General features: G+C 39.6%; 1 protein-coding gene across 4 annotated transcripts in view; it reads right to left on the bottom strand.

Annotated features, from left to right (window-relative positions):
• LOC135216398 (signal peptide peptidase-like 3) overlaps window positions 1-27,991 on the bottom strand; it is a 190,543-nt gene that overhangs the window by 125,098 nt on the left and 37,454 nt on the right. Inside the window, exon 1 of one of the 4 annotated variants that reach the window (XM_064251681.1) lies at window positions 10,194-10,356. The exons of 2 other annotated variants lie outside the window; for them this stretch is intronic. In XM_064251681.1, the coding sequence (XP_064107751.1) occupies window positions 10,194-10,228 (35 nt within the window). In that variant the 5' untranslated portion in view covers window positions 10,229-10,356. Of the gene's footprint in view, window positions 1-10,193; window positions 10,357-27,991 lie in introns of those variants that run through there. One more of the 4 variants, XM_064251685.1, reaches the window with a different exon arrangement.

Genomic DNA, 27,991 nt, shown 5'->3' on the forward strand with positions numbered 1-27,991 from the left:
TTGAATATTTTGGGGCCGCCATGGATGCAAGCAGTGTATTCGAAACAAACCAATACGCTTTGGTTATAAAGTTTGGTGCCTGAATACTGATGCAGGCTATTTAGTAAGCTTTGACTTATACCAAGGTAAAAACATATGAAGGTAATTCATATGAGGAGAAAGCGTTTGGCAAATGTGGAGCCACTGTTCTGAAAAATATAGTCATTGCCAGATGATAAAATACAACTCCCATACAGCTATTACTTTGATAACCTTTTTACCTCTCTTTTCTCTTCTCCAACACCTGAGTGAGCAAAACTATACTGCTACGGGAACAATAAGAGACAATAGGCTGAAAAATGCCCTTTGAAAGCAGTTTCTGAGATGAAAAAAGAAAAAAGGGGAACATCAGACTTCATCATAGATAAGGCAAATAACATTTCATTATGCAGATGGATGGATAATTCGGTTGTCACCATTGCATCAACTGCTCATGGAAGGGAACCCCCCTTAGTAAGGTGAAAAGATACTCTCAAAAAGAGAAAAAAAATATTGAAGTTGACTGCCCATTAGTTATTCGAGAATACAATAACCACATGGGTGGAACTGACCGTCAAGACCAGAATGTGAATAATTATAGAGTATCTATTAGGGGTAAGAAGTGGTGGTGGTGTATTTTTACCTGGTTATTAGATGTATCAGTGCAAAATGCTTGGATTCTTCATAAAAAGTCAGGTGGATGTTTACCTCAGCTAGATTTCAAAGAACAGATTGCTGAAAGCTATCTGAAGAGATATGGGATCCTCCTAAAGGCCTGGGAGACCTTCCCAGGGGGAAACAGGTTGTAAGAGAGTTCTTGATGACATTCGTTTTGATGGAATGAAACACTACCTGATAGAGACCCCAAACAAGAAAAGACGTAGATGTGCTGGAAATCTGTGTAGCAAATCTCCTTCCAGTCAGTGTAATAAGTGTGATGTAGGTCTGTGTTTGTCTTGCAATTTAGCATTTCACACAAAATAGACTTCAATGCTGTGCCACATGATGTATCAGTTGCAATGAAAAGGTTGATTATTTTATGTTAGCATTTTGAACTGGCAATTTAATCTTTGTTTTTTGATTCTAAGTGCAAGATTTAATACAATGACTATTTCTTTTGGCTTGTTTTTTTTTATTGTAATTTTCAAATTCCATTCATTTGGTGGTTGTGACTACGGTAGTTCATGTATGAAAACAGTAGACTTCTTTTGTATTTAGTTATGTCACCTTATAACAGCAAACAAAAAACCTTTCAAATAGAACAGAATTTTTCATATTTCCCCCAAATGTACTCGTTACTGCCTAGCGTGACATATATGTCACACTCCATTATTATTCATGTACAATGTAATGCAGCTGAAAAAAATTATGTTATTCTACTGATTTTGGATCCTTATGAACTAGATTTAGTGTAAAAATTGAAATCCAAAGAAAAAAAAAATTTGGGAAGAAATGGGTTAATAAAGCAGTTGAAGAAAAGCCAGCTAACAATGGTACTCGACTACCGTGGTTGGGCATTAATTCTGCCCTATCAGTCTGCCCAGCACATTGAAGAACTTTATTTTGGAAGTAGGCTACATTGAATTATCTCTTATCTACCAGAACTGTCATTTTTTTTCACGGAATATTAAAAATGTAAACCTCTACTGCAAGACTGCTGGGAAGTCAAACAAAACATTCCACTGCAAAAAAAAAAAAAAAAAAAAAAAATCATCCACTTTCACGTTGCCACAAAAAAACACAAATAGGTGCGCATGCAAACAGAAACAAGATCCTCTGTGTCTCGACAATTCAAAACTTGCAACCGCCAGTTCCAAGATCTGAGAGCAAATTTACGAGAGAGAGAGAGAGAGAGAGAGAGAGAGAGAGAGAGAGAGAGAGAGAGAGAGAGAGATTCATATCCTCCAAAAGGCCAGTCTTGAGTCTGCAATAAACTTCAATATGAAACAAAACTGGAAATTACCAATATAAACCATTCTCTCTCTCTCTCTCTCTCATACAAAAACGCACACGATCTCGATTTTTTCAATAGAACACAATATTAAAAACAGCGACAGTAAACCATATCATATTTATTAATTAATTATGGCCACAAATAACAGTTATTAGAAAGTTGCTATTCCAGCTTTTTACGTTTCTAAACAATGAGGCTCAATGAGAGAGAGAGAGAGAGAGAGAGAGAGAGAGAGAGAGAGAGAGAGAGAGAGAGAGAGAGAGAGAGAGAGAGAGATTTCTTTAAAGCTCACACTTTCAGCTGCTACCTTCACATTCGATCACGCATTTATATCCACAGTAACGTTCCAAAACCGTAACAAATGACGGTAGTTGGCCTCACTGCGCAATGGTGGAAATACACAGCAATAAATTTCACGAAAATGTTTAGACATTTTCACGTCGTTTTGCATGACGCACGAATAAGTGTGCATATTACTTTGATCTGGAAAAATACTTGTTTCGCAATAAATTGACTCAAGTTTATTTTGGGCTAATGTCAATTTGGCATTGCGACCTCTATTGTCTAGACTGAAACGTGTACGATAGAGTGCAACTATTCAAGTTTCAACATGACACCAAAATCCATATGGCCCTGTTGAAAACTGTCATCGTCCACAAAATAATGTCGCTAAAATTCTTTTTTATTACGTTTTGCTATGGCAACAATACAAATAAACTATACTGTATATTAGTAGAAAGGCAATTTATCAATAGTTTTCCAAGGTGCGAAGTAACTTCATAATTTTTTTAATACATTAACCATAAACTATTCACCTTTGAAATGACACATAACTCGGTATCATAATATGAAATATATATACAAATGAACCAAAGAAAACTTTCGTTGAGAACAAGCACAGAGAGAGAGAGAGAGAGAGAGAGAGAGAGAGAGAGAGAGAGAGAGAGAGAGAGGGGTTAATGTAGCTACTCAAGGCGCAGAACAAAATGATAGGAGGCGGCACATTGTATTTCATACAAAAAAAGATGACAACAAATTCCCAAATTTTGTTATTAAGTAACGGGAATCACAATAACGTAAGTTTTCCGATGGAAGTACAACTGAAAGTAATTATGTTACTTGACGATTTGCACTGTATTATTCTTAATTAAGCAAACCACACTCTGGTATGCACGAATTAATGCGCTAATGTATAAACTTTCAAATACAATTATCATAAGAATGTTTCAAATCACATTATAATATTAATCCTTCTTAAAAAAGTATTCACTTTCCTTGTCATGACAATGTTACTCTACGTGTGTAATCTTTTACTTTGAACAGAAACACAAAGCCCTTTACACTGTTTAAACATAGGTCTTACTTATTCCCTCTGAATTCAAGTTCCTCTAACCGGAGGGTGCATTCTGTTAAGTGACAAGGATGTTGCGAGATCCACTACCGACATAACAGAGATATCACTAGTAAACAAAACAAATCCTTCCCCAACAATCTGAATTATGTGGGCCAACATATGAGAACCCAAGGTCTATCCCTCATCTCAATACTTATCATCATATGAAGTCGCTATCCCACCTACGGAACAAAGGAGTCCTAACCTTGCCCCAGATTCTACCCAAGATCTTTCTTCTTCTTCTTTCATGCAATGTGGCCTCCGTTACTCCTTTCTATTTACATTGTTTCATTCACTGTTCGTCAGTGGCCCGTCCCTTCTAACAAACTTTCACGTGACAACCGTAAACACGATTACTGAAATAAGCTTAGTAATCTCAACATTTTAAACACAATATATATATATATATATATATATATATATATATATATATATATATATATATATATATATATAGCGTGTGTGTCAGTACGTAACAGTTACACTATCAAGCATATATGTGACCGCATACCAACAGCAAATGCAATGCACCTTACGAGAGATAATATAATAATAATTACAAGGTTCTGAATTCAATTAAATCAGATAACGTACCAAAATTTAAATCAACTTCTATTGATCCCTGAAATATTAAAATCCGGGAAATGTTAACGGAAGACCTTGCTTGCAGCTTCTCGAAAAGGTGACATTTATTCAAAAGTTAGGCATACTTCGGCCGTGGCTACTATTTAAATCTTCTGACCTTTCCCGCTCGTGTTGTGACCTCACACTACTACTTTTTCCACACACCAGGAAGGCCAAGACGCCCAAGCAGTGGGCACCGGCATAATCTAAGATGATGTCAGGAATGCAAGAGATACGTACACAAAGTACATCAAACACTTAAGATACAAATACATACACAACTCTGACAAGGTGGGATAATAAGATAAAAAACAAACAAAAACATGACGTACGCTCCCAAATGCTACAACAAAAATACAATAAAAAATCATAGCATGATATCCCACAAATGCAAAAACAATGAAGAGAGACAAGGACTTGTAACGATGAAAAACAAAGCCCTTTTCGCTACAAATAAAAGGTCAGAGGTAGGCTACTCTCAAGATCCAAAAACAAGGCATATCAAGACTTGCTCCAGTATAACATTAGCACGGAGTTTATTCAAAGCCAAAACGTGACCAGGATATAATTGAACCTCAAAACAAAACAAAAATAAATATCGCCGGGAGAAGAGAGAGAGAGAGAGAGAGAGAGAGAGAGAGAGAGAGAGAGAGAGAGAGAGAGAGAGGAGATACTTTATCGTCAAGGAAATATCGGAAGAGTTCTAGGGAGCGATGACAGCAAAGGACACCTTGGTCTGCCGCAATCCCACTGCGACGCGAATGAGCCTTGCTATGATACACAACACCAAATCACCAGGCAGAGCAATGAATACAAATACTGTATATCATTATACTTAGGCATTACGTATATACCTACAGTATATATGAGCGTAAGCATTCATAAACGAGCGTGTCTTTTTCATGTGAAGGGAATCGGAGAGCAAAAGCCATTTGGAGATCTTATTTCATGCAGTATGTTTATCAACAATGCCTAGCGTTTAACTTAAAATCTGAACCATATTATATATAATAAGTACGAAATTATGTGATAGCTCATCTTTTACTTTAAAAAAAATAAGTTTGCATTCTTGCAAATGGTAATTAAATGTATGTATGTATATTATGTATATAAATCAGAGAAAAAGTGAGACAGAATAGTTGAAGCGAAAACGTCTGTGCAAAATACTGGCCACAGACTTAGTGGGTCTCTGGAAGATAAGGTTGAAAATGAAATTATGCAAGGATTGTTGTGCCAACTCTCTTTAAGGAGGTAAAGTTTGATGATGAATGCGAATGAAAGAAAAAAAGGGGATTAAAGCTGTTGTAGGAATTCTTGCGTGATATATGTGATACAAGAACTGAAAGGATCAAAAATTTAAGATGATGTAAAACCTGAAAGAATGGGCATTGGAGAGATACGAATACTCTGTAAAATGATTAGCATAAGTTTAAGAATGGAACAGTGTTTCTTATTTTAAGATGGTATGGCTTTGTGGAAAGAAGGGAGGGCGAAAGGTTCATGAAAAGTGTTTGAATCTTAAGTCGAGGAGGAGGAGGAGGAGGAGGAGGAGGAGGGGAGGAGGAGGAGGAGGAGGATCAAGAAAGTTAGATAATTGGAGTAGAAGCACTGGAAATGAAGGCTTCAACATTCAGGAATTATGAACACGTGCACGACAGATGTAAAGCAGCAGTAGGAGGTAGTAGGTAGAGGCTCATGATGTGGTATATTTCTTTTTAAAGTTTTCTCCAAAGAAGATTTATCCAAACTTCAGCTAGTGACATATGGACGTTGAATGACCACTGCCTTGTTTCTTCTCTGCAGTCACACCAAAGAACTCAGGCGAGCTCAGTGTAATAACTAAACCGAGTGCAAAAAATAACAAAACCTCCAATTAAGACGGGATTTAAATTCTGGCGAAACCGCCGACTAATGATGTGTCATTGCCCAATCTCATATCAAAACCTTATCGTGCACATCCTATTCACCATGATGCAACCGCACATACATAATTTGCGATAAGAGAATTGCCACATCTACAAGCCATATCCAGCATGAAATCATCAAAAGGACGAGCATTATTTACAATGTTTATGTACTCCATATTCACTTCGACAATGTAGAACTCGCTACTTCTCTCTTATTCCTACACCGTTCAACCAAAATGCTGTATCTTAAGGATTTGTAGCCCAATTAATCCTAAATCGTTTAACTGAGTATCTGAATCCTCCAGTAACTAACCCATCCCTCTTTTTTTTTAAAGGGACAAGTTCCTCACAAGTACAGTTATTAACCCATTTTTCTTTCTTAAAGTGACCGAATTTTATTCTTACACCAATCCCAGTCTAATTCAAGTAAAAATAAATCAAAAGGTGAAAGCTAATTTATAAGCCCCAAAGAACGTCTCGGTAAATATAGTGGCTCCTATATGCCAGGAAAGGTCGAGGATTTAGACTTACTTACCCTAGGTAAATATTTCCACAGCTACTCAATACTTTCTCTTTTATCATAAAAGCTGCCAAAACAATGCTATTAATACATAAAATGTAAAGTAAATAAAATCTGCATGATTATTAAAACCAACCACTGGTCGTCAACATTATTGTATCTTCTGTTCGAATCATAACATGGTCAAAGAAAATCAACACAGCAGGAAAACGCTGTAGTGTAGAACGTTTATCCCAGAGGGCGCGAACGAGCCTAATAGAGAGAGAGAGAGAGAGAGAGAGAGAGAGAGAGAGAGAGAGAGAGAGAGAGAGAGAGAGAGAGAGAGACTTTCTTCTTGCGCAACTGAAATCGTCGCAGCTCGCTTGTCGCGTAAGAACAACGACAACTTTCCCTTTCTTCGCCTCTAAGACTCAACCCCGATGCTAATAGCTGCGGTGGTGTTGATTATACTGGCTTGTCTCCCCGCGTTATCCAACCGAAAAAAAAATAGACAAGTCTGAAAGTAAGTATGCGTAAAAGAAAAAAAACTCGAATGGTATACACTTACGTTCTCTCAGTGCGAAAGTTTAAGTTCTTTTACTATGAATTATTAACATTTGGGTGCCTATATCGACACAAACATTAAGGTAAATAGAAGTCCCTCTTTCTAGGCAAGTTTTACTTATTGTTATAAAATTATTACTCTTATTGCGTACTTTCTTGACAAGCTTCCACAGAAACGATCATAACGACTCTAATTGGTCTATTGAAAAAAATAGGATATGATTAAAATAAAAAAGCAGGAATCCATCAAGGGACTACCATATTATCTGAGTATAATTACGCAAAGGCAAACCGAACCTATATAAATGGAACAAAACCTTGACATAACAACAACAGTAATGGGCTCTGCTCTTAAATAGTGATATTTTAAAATAAAACACTATAATGACAATGTGTTTTTAACGATTAAAATAATCATAAAACCTCCTGGGAAAAAAATGATTTTAATAACTAGTTCTTTGAATGATAACGCACATAACACCTCATATGAGAGAGAGAGAGAGAGAGAGAGAGAGAGAGAGAGAGAAAGCCCTACTACATGCACTCCACCCAAAGTCACACCACCTTCAATGAAACCCCTCCAACATGAACTCTCACTTTCTCTCCTCCTCTCCCGCCCTCCCCGCTGCCTCCCTTCCCCTCCCTCTGGCGTTACGGACCAACAACTTTGTAGCGATTACCTTCACGACCACTATTTCCCCCACATGGCCTCTGTGATAAACAAATAGCAAACAAAATTCACTTTCAACTCGAATACCTGTCACTGATGTGGTGTCAACTTTGCAAGGATGGCAGACTCTTCCAGTCGACAAAGATGACTAAATTAACACGATACAAAATAAATACACATGGCACGTATATTGTGACGATGAAACATACTCTGTATGCCGCTGATGCAATGAAAATTACCTATACGTGCGCAGCAGTTATATCAAAACCATTAACAATCGACTTTCATAAAGAAACAAATTACCACGGAACCTTTTTTATACCAATCTTTTATAGGCGGTAAGATCATAAAAATAAAGAAACAATCTTTTATAGGCGGTAAGATCATAAAAATAAAGAAACAAACGACAGAGAGAAATTATTGTCGTTAAATGAAGCACACTATTGGTCTCAACAGTATGAATCTTCTATACAAACAACACATAGGCTATATTTACAAACAAGGACATGACAGTTAAAAAAAAAAGTGCCGTTTCCATAATAACCCTCAAAACAAAAATATAGGCACTCAGTATTCTCTTTCAATTAAGTTCTGCTTGACTGACTGAAGCATCTGTGGCATTGTCAGTCAAGTGGCTTTACACCATATCCAATGTTTGCAAACTTTGGTCCATGACATATTCTATGCAACGGCGTTCCAACATTGGACTTATTCGTTCTTTTATGTTGTCGATTTTAATTTATAGTTCAATTATTCATTATTGAGTTTCCTTTGCAAACTTCTTTCCTCTTTATCTTATCCGCAAATGGATATTCTATGAAATAAAAGTTAATTACAGAAGTTCTCAACCTTCCCGTTCGTTTCGGAAGAATATTTCCTTTTGATGAACAAAAACAAACACACACCACCTCTATTGATATCCGAGTTGGGCAAAAGCCTTCAAAACCATTCAATGCATTTGCCTGGCCAAGGAAAAAAGCTGTAGACGAAAAATTAATCAGTTAAAATTAAGAATGAAATGAGATCAAAGAAATGGACGAACTTTTAACATTTTAATAAGGAAAACAAACAAAATTAACTGAGGAACATCACAGCATGAATGGAAGGAACGGAAGTGACTTCACCATGGTCCAAAGAAAATTCAAAACTAAGTCTTTATCTTCCACGGATGTACCACGAGGGCTGCTTTCGAGATACGCGTAAATAAACAGAACGCGTAGTAAATTATCAAAAGTTAGTTACATTTGCTATAATGTGAAATAAAAAAACGAAACTCAATGTTATGGTCCTCGAACAAGAAGACACAAGAGGCAGACAGGAGAACGTCGTATTTATAAGCTGACTTCTCCAGCATTATTCAAAAGTGAAATCTTCATGCAGAGAATCACCTAAGGAACCCACTTTCCAACAGCTGAAACCAAACTCCTGATGATCGTGGTAAATCCTCCATGGACATTTATTACAGATCCTTGTTACACATGACTAATGTTGTTTAAAATAATAATAATAATAATAATAATAATAATAATAATAATAATAATAATAATAATAATAATAATAATAATAATATTGTGCAAGCAACACCAGCTACCCTGCACTAATAAGTGGTACGACTACCACCCTGAAGACGTGATAGAAAACGATCAGGCAAAAATCCTCTGGGTGATACGTGCAAATAGACCAGACGTGACGTTGATTGACAAAATCAAGAAAGTATCAATCATTGATGTCGCAATACCATGGGACACCAGAGTTGAAGAGAAAGAGAGGAAAAAAATGGATAAGTATCAAGTGGAAATTGAACCCATTATCATAGGAGCACTAGGCACGATCCCAAGATCTCTGAAAAGGAATCTGAAAAAACTAGAGGCTGAAGTAGCTCGAGGACTCACGCAGAAGTGTGTGATCCTAGAAACGGCGCACATAGAAAGAAATGTGATGGACTCCTATGGAGGCAGGATGCAACCCGGAACCCCACACTATACTATAAATACCACCCAGTGGAAAAAAAAAATAATAATGTAAATTTTGATCAGTATTTACGCCACATATTATAAGATTGTATGGTATTAGTACACTGCCGAAGTAGTAGCGTGAAAAATAAAATTTGCCCACTCTCGTGCTGTACAAAATAACAAAATAACGAACTGGGAACATAATCAAAACAGAACCCCAACAACAAAGGACCTTGACAACAGTCATTTGCAGTCATGGTAATTATAGTAATTTTCCTGTCCACTCATGAATATACGGTAACTACCTAATATATATATATATATATATATATATATATTATATATATATGTATGTATGTATGTATGTATGTATGTTAAACACTAACATTTTGCCAACACAGTGGCCAACAGATCTAGTGAGTTAAAACAATAAGATATCTTGTATCACGTCGAATTCAGCTTACAAAAGATATTGCTAAACACATAACCTAAGATTTTTCTACAATATTTAATTTGCTAATCATAAGTGTCAACAGATTTTAGAATGACAATATATTATTCACTCTCAATTGATGTTTAAAAAGGAACAAAGGGTATTTTTCTAATCACACTGTCAACAGATGAGTTTCGTTGTCGGGCGCCATCGCAGCAACTGAACGAAACAGAAATGTCAAGTCCTTGTAAGCAATATCACCACCTTTGCTCCAACACGTGGCCACGCGAGACTTACGCAGATGAACACATGCGTTCTCTTTCACACTCAACACATTACTGAAGGCGACGGCTGTGAACGTGAAGTGGCTGCTGCTGAAAGAGAGAGTTGGCTGGGGACACCCCCAAAAGGTGGGCCCGACCCCTCCCTACTCGGCTCCAGCCTTGTTCCCTTCAGCACACGTTCAAAAGCTGACATCATCCCCCGCCACACCCCCCTCCCCCTTCCCCAAACCACTTCCTCACAACCCGCCCGCCACCTAACTCTAACTACAAAGATACAAGCCAACTCCAACAACTGTCGCTTTAGGTAAGACAAAACAGAAAATATGGAGACTAGCCGAATCGAGGTACAATATATTTTCGACAGAAAGGATTAATCTAACTGCGGAAGCAAGTCAAAAGATGAATAAAAATGGTCTTGCGCTGCTCTATCCAAGGTAAGAAGTAAACCAGCACGAGTGAAAGTACATTTTCTTCCAGTACGACGACAACGCCGGCGGCGTTCCACAAGACATCGTTTTCAGTGGTCGGAAACTAGGAAACGGACTCTAACTTGAATCTACTTGGAATAGCTAACCAATGACATCAACAGACACGAAAACCTAACAAAATGGTTATGATTGAAAGAATCTAGGTCACGTATCTATTTACGGCTCAGTAGCAGCAGCAGCAGCAGCAGCAGCAGCAGCAGCAGCAGGCATAGTAGCTTCCTGGGAAAACTTCCCGAGAACAAAAAGTGGAAAAAGCTGAAAGTACTCCAAAACGGGAATGTCACACCTTATTACATTTGCGCGCATTTAGGGATTAAGAAGTATTACGATTGCGCGCTGAAATTGATTAAAGTTGCGCGCCTCTTTTCCCCTTTCTCTTTCGATCATTTTTTGTCAAACTGCCCTACTGCATATGGTTATGATAAGATAACGAACACTTTCGAACACTGACAAGATGTATTCACTTGAAGTAAGCTACGTTAGTTTCAGTCGCTCTCTCTTTTAGTCTGAAATCAAACAGCATGCAATTCACACTATCTGAAACCGAGGAAGGAAAGAAATCCTTGATTCACGAGGGATACACATACAGCGTCAACAGAATTCTTAAATCATCGGAAATTTCATGGCATTGTACAGTGACAATCTGCAAAAGAAGGCTGTATATACAACTATAATCAGTGGGAAATAAAATAACCAACGTTCTCTTCGGAATGGGTTTAACAACAGAAATTATTGGAATATCCTAAAACAATGCCTGCGCGCAATAGTAATGGAAAGATTCGCGCAATGGTAATGGTTTTAGAGCTCAGTTATAGGGGCTCCGCGCAAATGTAATGCACAATTCAATGGATATGAAGAAATTATATTTATCGAAATAATTCAAGTGAGTTCTGTTAACACACATTACCAACTATCATACAGACCTGATTGTTTATATCTGTTAAGTATGGAAAAAAAATTGTATAAAAATAAAGTTTTATGGAGCATTTACTGACGTGTAATCGTGAGACAGCACCACAATTGTTAAGAAACCTTAATATGAGAACCAGTAGCTGCATAAAAATCATCCTAACGATTTTGAACTCAAAGCAAACAAACTTGACTTGACTGAACTTCTGTATTCCTTACATTTCTTCCTTCTGACTATAGAAACCAAAACGTTGGTGAAAACAGTTATGTTCGTTTTTATATAAAAATGAAATAAAAGGTAAGGCAAGTCCAATGCCCTTATTCCTTGATATTGACAAAATCGTTCGATAATTATGATCAGTTGCGTTGAAGGCAGCACTAATATACTTGTAATCAACAATTTTTCAGACATTAGAAGACCCCTTTAATCTTGTCTGTCATCAGCTTAAAAGAATTGAAAATATATTGTATATAAAAAACCCTAAACTTTCAGTTTCTTCTGTTCACCGCCTTGTCAAATCAAGGAGGCAACCACAAACTATACAGATTTCCACCTGTAAATGACAACTTATAGTAATCACTGCTTATTATTTCGAAAATAACAGTAAGAGAGCTTAAATTCTCTTTAAGATTGTATATATCTATACACACACACATATATATGGATATATATATATATAAATTACTTGTATCCTATCAATAAACTACTCAAGATTTTTTCCTCTTGACAAACTTTTTTATTGAATTTATAGTGATCATAATAAATTGGATAAAATGTCGTTGGACAAAAAATTTTGAAAATCAGACAAAAAGATGTAGGTTCAAAGGACGTGCTGGAGAGAGAATCCCCATTCTTTGTTAAGCGTTTATGTAATAATTGAAATGCATGACACAGGCTCAAACGATTATTTTATCATCTACACAGACACAGACATACGCACACACACACACACACACACACATATATATATATATATATATATATATATATATATATATATATATATGTGTGTGTGTGTGTGTGTGTGTGTAAATGATAAAATCACCGTTTGAGCCTGTGGCATGCATTTAACTTATTACATAAACGCTTAACATAAAGAATGGGGGATTCTATCTCCACCTGGCCATACACCTTTTTTCCGTCAGAATTCGACTTTATCAATGACATTGGAGATACGTGGAAAAGATGTTGGCTTTCAAACTCAGTTTTCATATTTTATCCTTTATTTGGTAGTTCTTTCTACTTCGTGTCAGTTGCGGAACATATGCGAAGAAAGTTTATGCAAATGACAATAATTATGGAAGGACGAAGATTTGTTGGAGTACGCACGTGTCAAAAGAGGGTTCTATTTACAATGATGTAAGCAGCTTTCATATAAACATTGTGTATACGGTATATAGTAAAACATCCACAACTATGACTGTGTAAGGCAGAGGAGAAGATCATAGCTACATATTAGTCATAATCCTGAGTGAGGAGAGCCAGTCAGACCTGATGAAGATCCGGTGATACAAAAATCAAGACAGGTTTCAAATCTTCTGAAGGGGCCAACAAACTGTATCTACCTTACATAACTTGTGATGTAGTCCTACAAATACAACTAGGCATAAAGATTAAAGTATTTTCAGTGAACCTATCATGTGACTAAAATTGGCTATTGACTTAAGCGAGTCTGATAGTTCAGGCGACTGGAAATTCTTTCATTACAAACACCACCCAAATTGATTACGTAAAAGCAACACTTTCTATTTTCACAGAGAGAGAGAGAGAGAGAGAGAGAGAGAGGTCTACAGTATAAAAAAAAAACTTTAAAAACACTGAATTTTCTACAGTACTTACATAGATACTGTTATCATCATGGTATCCAAAGGGCCTCTCTGAAATTCCATCACTCATGTCTTTCAGGTGACTACTTTTAACAAATCTTATCTCTAGTCACCTTCTCATAGTTCTCATCCATGGTCCAACTTATTATGATCACAATAAACTCATAAAAAAAAAGGGCGAATGTCGAGAAAAAAATCTTGAGAATTTCATAGATAGGATACGAGTAAAATACAGCAGAAAATGTATTTTACAAGCTCATTTAAGAAAAGTAACGAAGATATAGCTAATGATTTATTATGATCACTTAAAATTGATGCAAATACTATGCCAGATTCCTCAAAAAAATCAATTTTTCTTGTTTAATCATATTCAGTGACCAATCAATTTACGTGATCAGTATTTTTTTTTTTTTTACATCGTGTGTATGAATTTGAGTGTTTCCCCTAAGAATTTTTTCTTTCTTTCTTTTTAACGAACCCTTCCTCTTCCTTCAGAGTTTTGATTAATCTCCAAATATTCAAATGTGTTCCAACCGCCATACGCTTTATCGCAGAATGAAACCCCTCTGCGGCATTATTTGTTTTTGGTAGAAATTGTAGAATACGCCGATTAATTTTCCATACAGCTATCGGGAATGTAGGTAGTTCTCTCTTTCGTCTAAGCACCACGCCCTCTCGCAATCCCTATGCAAATCAAGTCAAAGTAAGCGATGAATTCAGCAGGTACATTATTTCATCATCATCTATTAAACCTTCAGAAGTCTCTTCCACATCCTCAACGGAGAGAAAGGCTAAGGCTGAAAACCATCGAATTTTAAGACAAGAGTTCAGTCTGTATTGTATTTTTCTTTGAGCCCTAAATCTGTAATTTTTCGGAACACTCATAGGCTCAAACGAAACAAACATGCCACAAAAGATGAATTGGGGAATGATGAATTAACTGCCTTGTGCACTGCAACTTCGAAATATGCCATGATATCAAGCGGATCTGCATTAGGTTGCATCATTTTTAATTACTCAAAAACATAATTCGTATGACTGCTTTGTTTTATTCGGTAGTAATGCAAAGACCCGTGGAAAGCTGAAACCACTGTTCTGGCACAATTTTTAAGGTGCCCTCACATGACTAATGACTATATGCTGCTATATCCTGAAGAGCACTTTCTGATAGCTACTTACTTACTATAATCCTCGACGCCCGAATCATAGCTCTGAAACATTCGTCATGATCGTGTTTACAATATTCGTCAGGTATTTCAAAACCATATCTACCCACTGGATTAACTAGAAATCCAGATTTTTCTTTGTCGACGCCTTCAAATAGTCCTTGGAAGTAGGGGGCAACCTAGGAAATTGAGCATTTTCTGTTACTTAGGTAAACTTGGCCGCTATTATACTAAACGAACTTGCTGCTTTGCTTTCCGCTGCTTCATTCTTTATTTCTGCAACTGCTTTTCTAGCATTTAACGAATCTACATCTTCTGGATGAAGGTGCTCACTAGAAAAATATACAATTTTCGGCTCATTGTTTTCTGTTACCGTGTGAATGCGCACTGAACACAGCCTTCTTTTCTCACATCTCCAGTATCATTTTCCAAGTTTTGTATTGCATGAATGGAAATCGTAGATGTAATTACTTTCATCAACTACTTTTCCTTTGTTCTTGGTCAAAACAATGAACATTGCCATCTGGAAATTCAGAAAGCTTACGTTAATCCTTAGCAATTTCTATAGACAGTGCCAGTGCCAGACTTGAGAGAGCGAATGAGCATACTACTAGTCTAACATAAGGTTTGTACAATTCAATAACAACTTTCAACAGAGAAAAAAAAGAGAACAGTAATCAGATTCCTTCAACGAGGCTCGTTATAGTTTTTTCTAAGGAGTTTATTTACAACTGGACAAAAAATCGTTGGACGACAAAAAGTCGTTGGACAACAAAAATCATTGGATAAAAAGACATAGGACCAACAAACGTGGACGAAGTGACATTGGACTAAACGTTGGGTGATACTCATCCATATATCTAAGTTTAGGTCTTCCAACTACCCCGGTGCCCACATGAGAGGAACTGATATTATCACTACTATTCTGAAACCCAAGCTTGCACAGTAAACACGTCCAAGCAACCTTGTCCTAGTCCTCTTCTTTCATCATTATCTCCTCTACACAATGAACCTCCAGATTTTCACTCATGGTATAATTTCTAACTCAACCCTGTCCTCTTGACTCTTAATAATCTTCTCACTGCCTTACTCTTAGTTAAAAATATTTTACATATACGTTACGTATTGTAGTAGTTTTATTGCCAATAGTACTATATTTCATGTCCATATAATAATGATCATATTAAGACTTATAAATGATCGTACTATAGTAAGATTTTTCAGTCTTGAAGAAGAAGACCAAGTCTCTAGTTGTTCATGAAGGAGCCAAGCCCCCGGAGCCATAGGAGCCCTTGGAGGCTCAGAATCGCGAAAGCGATTCCTCACTGCCTTCCACAGGTCCTTATGCCCCCATCATTCAGCCCCTTGCAAGAAGGGGGGGGAAGGTGGAGTTGGAGGACGCCTATCTGCTTTTGGCGAAGCTGGAGGAGAGAGGGGAGATGGAGCCCTCTCCGCAAGCACTGTTGGAGCCCTGTCAGGAGGATCTCGGCTGGGTTCGAACTTGATGGGCGAGATATGATATTTCTCTGCAAGGAAACGAGCCCTTGGAGATCGAGAACCTCGAGAGGTTGGAGGTCTGGACTCGTAAGGAGGAGTCACGGGATGCCTTTGTTTCCAGAGCACCTCTTGCCTGATGTTACGCACTCATGGGAGCTTAGGGATGGTAAATCCCCCTTAAGGGGGCCAGGTGGCTAATGCCATTTTTTAAGGACAGAACTTTGACATTCATACCACTTAATAAGGGTACTTGGGATATTTCCAAACCGCATATGATTTTCACCTCTGACCTTTGGTTTTATGACCCCAGGGGGATTTATCCAGAAAATAACCATTTCTCAAATTCTATCTCCTCCATTGATATTTAATATTGAGATCTGGGATTACTACCATATACAGTGGACCCCCCTTATTAGCGTTCTCCAGATTCGCGGACTCACACATTCGTGGATTTCTCTCGGGAACATTTCCCCACATTATTTGTGGAAAATTCGTGCATTCACGGTATTTTTCTATGATAAATATCCACAAATTCCTGTTTTTTTGTTTTTTTTTATGAATTTCATCATAAAATGCACTCTTTGTGATAAAACTATTGAAAAAACCAAGTATGAACATTTTTAGTGGGGTTTTCTTGAGTTTTAACTAACAAAATAGGCTGTTTTTAGCGTTTTTATAGGGGTTCCAAACATTCGTGGGTTCTAACTATTCACAGGAGGGTCTAGTACGCATCCCCCGCAAATACGGGGGGACCACTGTATAGACCTGATGTAGACCTCCAATCAAATGGAGAGTTATTTCTAAAAGTCATTTATTTTGCTAGATATGATTTTTCATTATGGGAAAAAAATAAACCCTATAAATCAGAAAAAAAAAAAATTTTATAAAATAAAGACGAAACAAAAATTGGGGAAAATGGGCTCTATTTGATTGCTCTATATGTCTTTCTAAGTTATATACCAAATTTCAATGCTATAGCTTTAAAACTAAGTGAGAAGATAGAATTTGAAGGTCAATAAGTATAGTTTTGAGACACCAGCCTTCAAATTTTTTTTTGTATTTTCATAAAGACAATGTTAATAGATAACGAATATTATGAATGTATATTTCTTTTTTGGGTATTCATAGACCAAAACTATGTTATTTATCATAATTTATTCATAAATGATGATCCCTTGGCTCATATATCTCTCTCCTTCACTAACTCAGCTTATTATTTCGAATTTTCTTCTGTATATTAGCGAGATGTTTTCCTTCTAGTTTCCTCTTTAGCATGATGAAATTCTTGCTGAAACAAAGGACAAACGTAAAAATTTATGCAATATTAACTACGCTAATATTGCATAAATTATGATATTCTGTAATCATATTAGAGCGAATTTTCTTCATCCGTATGTTAGCGAGATGTTTTGCTTGTCTTTCCTCATCAGCATGATGAAATTCTTGCCGGAACAAAGATACACATGCGTAAACGCAAGCGAATGTCAGAGGTGAAACTCGAACGTGTACATCCTCCCATGCTGTTAAGGAAGACACCCAGGTACTCGATATGCTGCCTGAGGTAGAAAGTTGGACTTCTCCTAGTTTATCAATGTCCCCAGGCTGCAACAAAAGGAGAGAAGTTAATCCCAATCCTGGAAAAATTGCATCTGAAAACACTAAGATCAGCCAATCATTGAGGTACCATAACAGACAGATCCTGAGCAAATGGGGTCAAATCAACTAGTGCAAACAACCGCATGCAAAACTGTTGGGATGTCAACACTCCAAAGCAAGTGCTTTGAAATCATCTTTCATCATTATATTCAACTGTATATGAAGCACAGGCACTTCCAGGAGTCCTGATGGATAAATATCTGAAAATACATATCCTTTAAACCTATCAAAAGCATGAAGTCTCGCCCTCTTTTAGAAACCAACACAGAATGTGTGGTTCCATTATGAATAAACACTCTCCATCATGAGCTGAGATGTAAGGAAAATCTCATTCAAGAGAGATTGATCATCAGTCTTCAGCCCAAGTTGCTTTTTCCACCAAGAGATGACTTTTAAAGCCTGGAAAGCAGACATCTAAAACTTAACACTTATAAGAGAAGTGTACCCTCTAGCATTGCCCATACCACTGCTATGAGACTTCGATGGTACTGGAAAGTAAGAAGGAAATAGGATCAGTCTACAGGAAATGTGGCAGAGGTTTTTAAGGTAAGTCAATATATAGCTTCCAAAAAAGATGCAGGCTATCTAAGTAAGAATTAGCCAATGTCTCTGCCACACTGCCCAATGGAATATCAGTTATCAGCCTACTCAGCAACAGAAAGGAAGTATTATCCATCTTTAGCCATTCTCTTCACTTGCTTTCCTTACTTCCCTACCAAGACAAAGCCTGATAGGAAAACTGGAACGCCAGGTTAGCATATAGGTTTATTTAATGGTGAGAGAGGAAGGTTAGTGTCCTTACTCCCAACACCAACAACCTTTTGCCTTCTCAAAAGAGGTTCTGGAAAAAGTAAAGTCCACCAATGTATTGGGCCACAAGTCCACTATGATCTTGTCTGAAATGAAGCCATGATGGTGTTTATTGAGTGATCTGGGTGGGGCTTTCTTTCACTTGACACTACAGTGGTACCTCGAGATAGGAGATTAATCTGTTCCGAGGCGCCCTTCGTATCATGAATTTTTCGTATCTTGGACCGCATTTTACATGTAAAATAGCTAATCCGTTCCAAGCCCTCCAAAAATACCCCAGTAAATTTCATAATAAAGCTAAATTGACCTATAAACAATGAAATACTACAACAATTTGGACCATTCAATACCTAACTTAATACATACTGCTAATTACCTGTAAATAAAGTGTATTAGTGTACATGGTATACAAGAAATACTGTACGTATGTAGTAAAATGTGGAAGCTTACCTTTCGAGTGAGGCTATCTCCGAAAGTGGCGACAGAGGAGGAGGAGGACAAACGGCAGATACGTATGTACATATGCACACTTAACTTTACGAAACGTAAAAAAATGTAAGGAAAACATACATAAACTAAACTTTACAAAACACATTAACAAAACTGTAACACTTAACTTTACAAAAAACTAAAAATGATATTTTTATGATAAAATAATGTTTTATGTATACTTACCTGGTAGTTACATATAGCTGTAGTCTCTGACGTCACGGCAGAATTTCGAATTTCGCGGCAGCGCTAATTGACTGGTCAGGTGATTCCCGTACCCCCTCCCTCTACCGGGGAATGTAGAACTACCACAACTAAACCTCAAAATTTTGATGCCTACCTGTCCATGTGAGGGGAGGTGGGTGAGCTCTAATGATGTAACTACCAGGTAAGTATACGTAAAACATTATTTTATCATAAAAATATCATTTTTACATATGCAACTTACCTGGTAGTTACATATAGCTGATTGGCACATTTTGGAGGTGGGGCCATATCTAATGAGGAATTTCTATTGGAATTTAGTAGTGTTCTCTTTTAGTCCTTACCTTTAAAGATAGCTGACTTGAAGGTTACTGCCTCTTAAGTCTGCTGATCTTGAAAGCATTGACGAAGTACATGGAGCCTTGCGTCAAGCTATAGACACGTACCCAGCATTGGCGAGGTATATGGAACCGTGCGCCAAGCTATATATACGTACCAGCATTGGCAGGGTATATGGAGCCACGCACCAAGCTATAGAAGTGTACCAGCATTGGCGTGATATATGGATCCGAGCGCCAAGCTATAGACATTTACATGTAGTCTAGGGCTAACCGTGAACTGACATGCGATAATTATATGTCTGCTCATGGAGCCGTACACAATAAACAATAAGGACAACAACAACATGTGAATCACCTTAACCTAAATATTTTATCCTTTACCTAAATGGACTGTAGGGTACCACTAGTACACTTCCGTACCCTCAGATACCCTTAAAAAACAACACCAAAGATCAAGTTAAAAATTATTAGGAAGGATTGACTTCCTTTCTTCCCTTACCCAGTTACAACAAAAGGTCCCAATGTGGAACAGTTTTCGTACACTGCTTGAATCTCCGTTGAATAATGTGTTGCAAACACTGACTTACATTTCCAATACGTTGCATTGATAATGGCGTCTAAAGATAAATTGCGTTTATACGCCATAGAAGTTGCAACAGCTCTGACTTCATGGGCCTTCACTCTAGCCAGATCAACCTCTGGTTCTCCCATCTGAGAGTGAGCTTCAACTATTAAATCCCTCAAAAAAAAGGATATTGCATTCTTAGATAATATCCTGGAAGGATTTCTTACTGAACATCAAAGATTTGTTGAGTCCTGTGTATATAATACTTCAGGGCTCTTACTGGACATAATGATCTCTCTGGTTCTCCCTCTCCTACTAACTCTGAGAGGCCCTTTATTTCAAACGAACGAGGCAATAGTTGTGAGGGTGACTCATTCTTCGCTAAAAATCCAATCGTCGATGTGCATATTGCCTTGTCTTGTGCAAATGCCACTCTTTTATCGATGGCGTGAATTTCACTTATCCTTTTGGCCGACGCTAGAGCTACTAAGAATAATGTTTTCCTAGTGAGATCTCTGAAAGCTATCTCACTTAACGGTTCAAACCTCGTAGATAGAAGCCATTTGAGCACTATATCTAGATTCCAAGAGATCATCTTATTTCCTTCCTGTTTCTTTGTATCAAAGGATTTTAATAAATCTGACAGTTCCTGATTGTTCGAGACATCAATTCTCCTATGCTTGAATACTGAGGATAGCATGGCCCTGTATCCTTTGATAGTAGGAGTCGAGAGTTTCCTTTCTGATTTAAGGACAATAAGGAAGTCTGCCATTTGAATTATAGAGGTTTTAGTAGACGAGACTCTATGCTGTCTACACCAGGCCCTAAAAATTTACCATTTTGCCTGGTAGACCGCTGCTGAAGATTCTCTCCTTGGCCTGGCAATAGCTCGTGAAGCTCGTCTCGAATACCCCTTCTGTCTGAGGGTACGCTCGACAGTCTGAATGCGGTCAGACGTAGAGCGTGGATATTCTCGTAGAATCTCCTGAAATGTGGTTGTCTGAGTAAATCTACTCGCTCTGGAAGTTTCCTCGGGTAGTCTATTAGAAGGTCCAGGATCTCCGGGAACCATTCTCTTGCTGGCCAGAATGGAGCTATTAACGTCATTCTGACATTTGCATGTTGCCTGAACTTTGTCAATACTGCCCTGATCATTTTCATTGGAGGAAAGGCATAGAGGTCCAAGTCCGACCAATCTAGCAGCATTGCGTTTAAAGCGAACGCTTTCTTGTCGGGTACGGGGGAGCAATATATTGGCAATCTTGTTGTCTTTTCCATGGCAAACAAGTCCACTAGAGGTCTTCCCCACAGATTCCACAACTGCTGGCATACCTGTAACTGCAGAGTCCACTCTGTAGGTAGTACTACCTGATTTCTCCTGCTCAACTCGTCCGCTCTTACATTGTATCTCCCCTGTACAAACCTTGTGAGCATTCTTGTCCGATTTTCTTTCGCCCAGATGAGTAACTCCCTCGTCACTTCGCACAGAGAGAAGGAGTGAGTCCCCCCTTGTTTCTTGATGTACGAGAGAGCTGTGGTGTTGTCGCAATTGATGACGACCACTTTTCCCTGTACTTCCTTGGCAAAGGCCTTCAATCCCAATGTATTGCCTTTAGTTCTTTTAGATTTATATGCCACTGTCTTTGACTGATTGTCCACAAGCCTGACACTTCCTTCTTTCCCAGCACCGCTCCCCATCCTTGATCCGAGGTGTCTGAGAAGAATGCTGGGCTGGGGTGCAGTGGCCAAAGAGACAGACCCTCCTTGAGTCTTTTTTTCTAACCTCCACCAAAGGAGATCTTGCTTTATTTCCTCTGTTATTGGAAAAACAAAAGTGTCTGGGACTCTCTTTCTTTCCCAACTTGCTCTGAGGAAGAACTGAAGCAGTCTCATGTAGAGTCTTCCCAGAGTTACAAACTGTTCTATTGACGCTAAGGTCCCAAAAAGACTCATCCACTCATTGGCTGAGCATGTCTTTTTTTGCTAAAAATTGATTGACTTTTCTCAGGTATGAACTCACTCTCTGTTCTGACAGAAAAGCCCGAAAAGCTACCGAGTTCATCGTCACTCAAAGGTAAGTTAAAATTTGGTTCGGAATCAGTTGAGATTTTTTTGAAATTCACTAGAAGACCCAGCTCTTCTGTCAGTTGAATTGTCTTCTGCAAATCCTTTACACACCCTTCTTTCGACTGTGAACGGAGCAGCCAGTCGTCTAAATAGAGCGCTACTCTTATTTCTTCTAGGTGTAACCACCTTGCTACTGATGAGAGGACTCTGGTGAATACTTGTGGCGCTGTGGATAGTCCAAAGCATAGGGCCCTGAACTGGTATGTCCTTCCCTGAACCACGAATCTTAGGTACTTCCTCGAGTCTATGTGAATTGGAATGTGGGAGTACGCGTCCTGTCGGTCTATGGAAGCCATCCAATCTTCTTGACGAAGTGCTGACAAAACCGACTGGGTGGTCTCCATCGAAAATTTTGTCTTGCTCACAAATTTGTTCAGGGCACTGACCTCCACCCTCCCGAAGCTTTCGGGACAATGAATAGGCGATTGTAAAAGCCTGGGGTGTTCTGATCTTTTACCAGCTCTATCGCTCTCTTTTCTAATAGAGCCGACAGTTCCTTTCTCAACACGCAACATTTCTCTAAGTTTGACGTGTAAGTTGTCAAAACTATCGGTACCTTTGACAGAGGAGGATGTTTTACAAACAGAATCGAATATCCTTCCTTCAGTACCGATACTGTCCATGGATCTGCTCCTCTTCGTTCCCAAACTTGCCAGAACTCCTGGAGTCTGGCTCCGACTGGTGTGTGAAGGATTCCCTGCTCATTTCTTAGAAGTTGTTGTCTTATTGGGCTTAGGACCGAACCTAACTCTAGGCATGATCTCTGCAATCCTCTTGTTGGTGCTCTGCCCCGAAAGGGCTTCTCCTGCTCGACAACTGGCGCTGGGCGTACACTCGAAGTCGTCTCGTTGCCTTTCCGGCTTCTTAGCCGACTGAGCTAAAAGGTCTTGAGTTGCTTTCTGGACCAGAGAGGCAGAAATTTCAGACACTAAATCCTTAAGAAAAAGGTTACACTTATCAAGTGGAGTGAACAAAAGCGCCGACTTCTGGGTTCTTGTTACTCCCTTAAATGTAAAGGCACACCAAAGCTGACGTTTCTTGAGGATCCCCACAGTTAATAAGGAAGCAATTTCAGTCGCTCCATCCCTTATTCCTTTATCAATACAGGCCAACATATTGGAGAAGTCACTAAAATGTTCTCCTGACAGGTTAAAATACTTTGCCTTCCTTCCCAAGGCGCCAATCGACCAATCCAAGAAGCTTATTACTTCCATAAGACTGAAAACCACATTCAGCAAATGATCTAATTCGCAACTCGTAAAGAAAATCTTCGCTGAATTCAAAGCAGAACGTCTGGACGAGTCCACTAGGCTGAAGAAGTCTCCATGAGAGGAGGCAGCGCCTCCAAGGGAGAAGGCTTCGCCAGTTTTGTACCAAACTCTGTTCTTAGTTAAAAGTCTCGAAGGAGGGAAACAAAACACGGTCCTACCTTGCTCCCTCTTTTCTCCCAACCACTCATCCATCTTTTTCAACGCCTTTTTAGCTGAAATCAACAAAACCAGCTTAATGAAAGTCAAAGAATCTGGTTTAGTATCCCTAGCATACTGGAATTCAGGTCAGGCGGGAGTGGCTGGCGAAAAAGATTCTGGAAAGTTATCTAGGAAAAAGTTGAGTAATTGTTTGTATGCCGACGACCGAGTCTCCTTCTCGCCTTCTACTGCTTCTCCTTCTGACGCTCCTGCTGATAAATTGTCCTCCGCTTGTTCTTGATCCAATGGACAATCTAACTCCTACTCCACCAACTGCAGTGGCTCTTGAGACTCCCCCGGTAAAGTTCTAATTAAAGAAGGCGTAGAAGTAAGAAGTGGTTGCTGCTTCTTATCAACTAACCCCAAAATATTCTCTAATTTTTTATTCATTCCTACTAAGAATTTATTAGAATGCCCTGAAGAACCCAAAACTTGACTTGGTTTCGTAAACTCTCTCTGTTCCAAGTCAATCAAGTCAGGCGTATGGCGCCTGGCGTCTGATACTACTGTATCCAAGTGCTTGGGAGATAGGCCCCTTGCAGCTACCGAGTCCGAATCCGTGCATCTGGTAGCTTGGCGTTTAGCGGCTGCTTCTTGAGAAGCCAGGCGCTTTGGCGTCTGGTGTAACGCGGTTGTCGTGTCATCAGGCTGGCGCTTATTGATATTATGGCCAGAAATTGAATCCGAATCATCTCTATTCTCCAAAGGCGAACGTTCTACTCGCGTAAGTTCCTTCTCTTGTCTAGGTACATCAGACTGGCGCTTATCAGTCACCTCGCGACTGGAAGACTTATGCTTCCTCCTCTTCTTCAACATCGGTCTCTCTACTTCCTCAGAAGTCGAAGAGAACGCTTCCGGCGTCTCCCAAAAACTACATGACGGCTCTTCCACAGAAGCCGCGATCTTCTTCTTGGGAATTGCGGCTGGCGAAACTTCTCGTTCTCTTTAGTGGACGAGATTCGTCCTTAAACCTCCAACCTCTGCGAGGCGAATCCTTTGCGCTCGAAGAAGACAAAAGACACTTCTGCGATACTCCTTGAACACCTTTATAGCATTGCCCTTCTGCCTCAGCCGAACTTGCGGCAGAATCGCCTGAGGGGACGACTGCTCGGGTGTCAATTCTGCTTGTCTCCCTTCGGCTTTCGGCATGGCTCCTCCCAATGTCCGGGGAGTTTGGCAGGGGCCCAGACCTAGGAGAACGAGAGGACCGAACAGCCGCCTCCTCCACTGCACTATCACTTAACTCAACACTTTTCTTACTCTTATCTAGCATCAAAGTATGCACAGATTCTCCTAATCTATCCATTGCTGCCATAAGCACGTTAAATCTTAAATCCATCTGTTCCCGTAAGCTGGCAACGGTGTCAAGTTCGGGAACAACGGTGTCAGGGTCAGGTAATATGTTAGGCAGATCTGGGTTAGACATAGAACAAGGAAAATCCTGATTCTCTAATTCCTGAGAAGCTCAGGAAGAAGTCCTAGATGAAGCTTTCCTTAATTTATCTTTTTCTAGCTTTCTCATATAACTCTCTAACTCCTTCCAGCCTTTATCAGTCAAATCCTTACATTCATCACATGTTAAACTTTTGCTACAGTTCTGACCTCTGCAATTAATGCACAAAGTGTGGGGATCTAACCTAGCTTTAAGTAACCTGGTTTTGCAACCCTTGCTGCAAACCCTAAAGTGAGATCCCGAATTTGACATTATAAATTTAAACCCTGATGAAAATCACACGATTATTGCCTATCTGGCTAAATAAAGATAAATAGCAACTGCCCGAAAGCCAAATCACAAAGAGTACGTCACCAAATCGATGAGTATCCGTCGTGAAAAAGCAAAGAAATTCCACCAAACAAAACCGGTGTTCCGGTTGCGACGGCAGAAAAATTCTGAGGTTTAGTTGTGGTAGTTCTACATTCCCCGGTAGAGGGAGGGGGTACGGGAATCACCTGACCAGTCAATTAGCGCTGCCGCGAAATTCGAAATTCTGCCGTGACGTCAGAGACTACAGCTATATGTAACTACCAGGTAAGTTTCATACGTAAGTATCACTTGGTTCTTACTTTTTGCTTACTCCTGCTAATACTAAAGGCCTCTTTAAAAAATAACTATCCAAGGAAGATTGCTTCTGCCTACTTATCACATGTTCCTGAAACGACTCAGGCAAGCCTCATTGAACTGCGCAAGCATACGACCTGTGTAAGCCTTTTCGGGGTGTCTTTTTTTCAACAAACGATTGCACTTTATGAAAAGCAGCTAGAACATCCTTAATTTCTACCGTTGTCATAGGGTCGTCCTACTCTTCCTCGCCGCTGCTACAGAACTCCTCTTGAACAACGTTATGTTGCATGGCCTCCAACTCCTTCAGGTCATCCGTCGTAAGCTCCTCTTGGTGCTCCTCGAGAAGGTCGTTGATGTCGTCCTCGTCGACGACCAGCCCCATGGACTTGCCAAGTACAACAATCTCGTCAAGATCTGGTTCCAAAACAGTTTCAGGATCATCAACTGTTTCTGAATCTGGAGCACCAGCTTCGCCCACGTTGAATCCCTCGAAGTCTCGGGTGGAAACGGCATCAGGCAAGAGTTTCCTCCAAGAGGAATTCAAGGGTCACCTCGAAACCTCCTCCAAGCTTGGTCAATGAGTCGGATGCATATAACAACATCAAAATGCTCCTTCCAAAATTCACGCAAGGTGAGGTTTGTGGTGTCGGTGATGTCGAAACATCTCTTGAAATGACAATTTGTCCAAAATTGCATTTTTCCTAACTATACAAACCTGAGGTCCTTTTACAATAGGAAGGTACTAGCGGCAGCTGGATAGGTCGTAAGCTTTCGAACAAGGGGTTCGGTAGTTAACTGCTTGTCCGACAGGCGCGCGCGCGCGACTGGGAGGTAAACAAATCACTTTTGCTTTTGGCCCAAGCAAAAACTGCAGAGTGAGGGGTGGCATGAGATGGGGCTATGTGTAAAAGGACCTCAGGTTTGTATAGTTAGGAAAAATGCAATTTTGGACAAATTGTCATTTGTTCCGACACGGCATACAAACCCTTCGGTCCTTTTTACAATAGGAAGACTCACTTCTTGGGTTGGGTGGAATCTGAGTCTTTTGTGAACAGACTGGTGTTCGCCCAACCTTGGAAGCCTCCCTGGTCGTAAGAGCGAGGGAGGGATCCAAGCCTCTGTCCGATTGATCGGGGTGTGCACCGCAGGATCAATGGTCAGACCTCTGGACCGAGTACTAAGAGAGAGGCAAGCGTATCTCTTCGTACCAGCAATGTAAAAAAAAAGGAGAAGAACTTGTTCCTGTACAGGAGCAAAGATAAAGTCATGGTTTTGACTCTTGTAGGCATCCACTTCCCCCCCCTTGTAGAAGGAAGTGGTGGATATTCTGCTCCTATCCCTAGTGAAAGGGATAGGATGGGGCTCTGTCATATAGCTCACCGGCATCTCGTCCTTATCCAGCAGGGTAATGACCGTATCCCTCTACACACAGGTAGAGGGTAGAAAAAGATAGAAAAGAGAAGCCAGTCACTTTCTCATTCACTATCTATTCATACAGTCACACCAGGACTCGATGCTGTTCAGCCTGCTAGGGTCTGGGTTAGCTAGACGACGTGTTGAGCAGCCACCACGGGTCCTAAGGAAACCGATCCAAGGACCTATGGGCAATATCCAAGAGGTATAAGGAAGGTGCCGGTAGTCTGGTTGTACCAGACCCCTGCCTTCCATACCTGCGCCACGGAGAAGTTTCTTACGAAACGCCAACGAGGGGCCAATACTTCTGACTTTCGTGAGCTCTCGGACGGGACGTACGGATGTCGTCACTACCATCAGCCTCATACGCCCTCCTGAAGACCTCACGCAGCCAGGACGAAAGAGTGTTCTTGATACTTCTTTCTTGGTGACCCCGTTGCTAACGAAGAAGCGTCGACACTCAGGCCCGAGGTGTCGAGTTCTCTTCAGATAGCGCCGTAGCGTCCTCCCAGGACAAAGCAGCATCTCATCCACATCATTATCTGCATGAAGTTCCCGTACTCTCTTCGCCGATGCCAGGTCCAGCAAGAAGAGGGTCTTGTGAGTTCCCTCGGTTGGCAAGACCTTTGGAGGCTGCTCTTAAGCAAGGAGATCTCGAACGAGTTCG

Source organism: Macrobrachium nipponense, chromosome 6 (assembly GCF_015104395.2).
Source record: "Macrobrachium nipponense isolate FS-2020 chromosome 6, ASM1510439v2, whole genome shotgun sequence".
NCBI lineage: Eukaryota > Metazoa > Arthropoda > Malacostraca > Decapoda > Palaemonidae > Macrobrachium > Macrobrachium nipponense.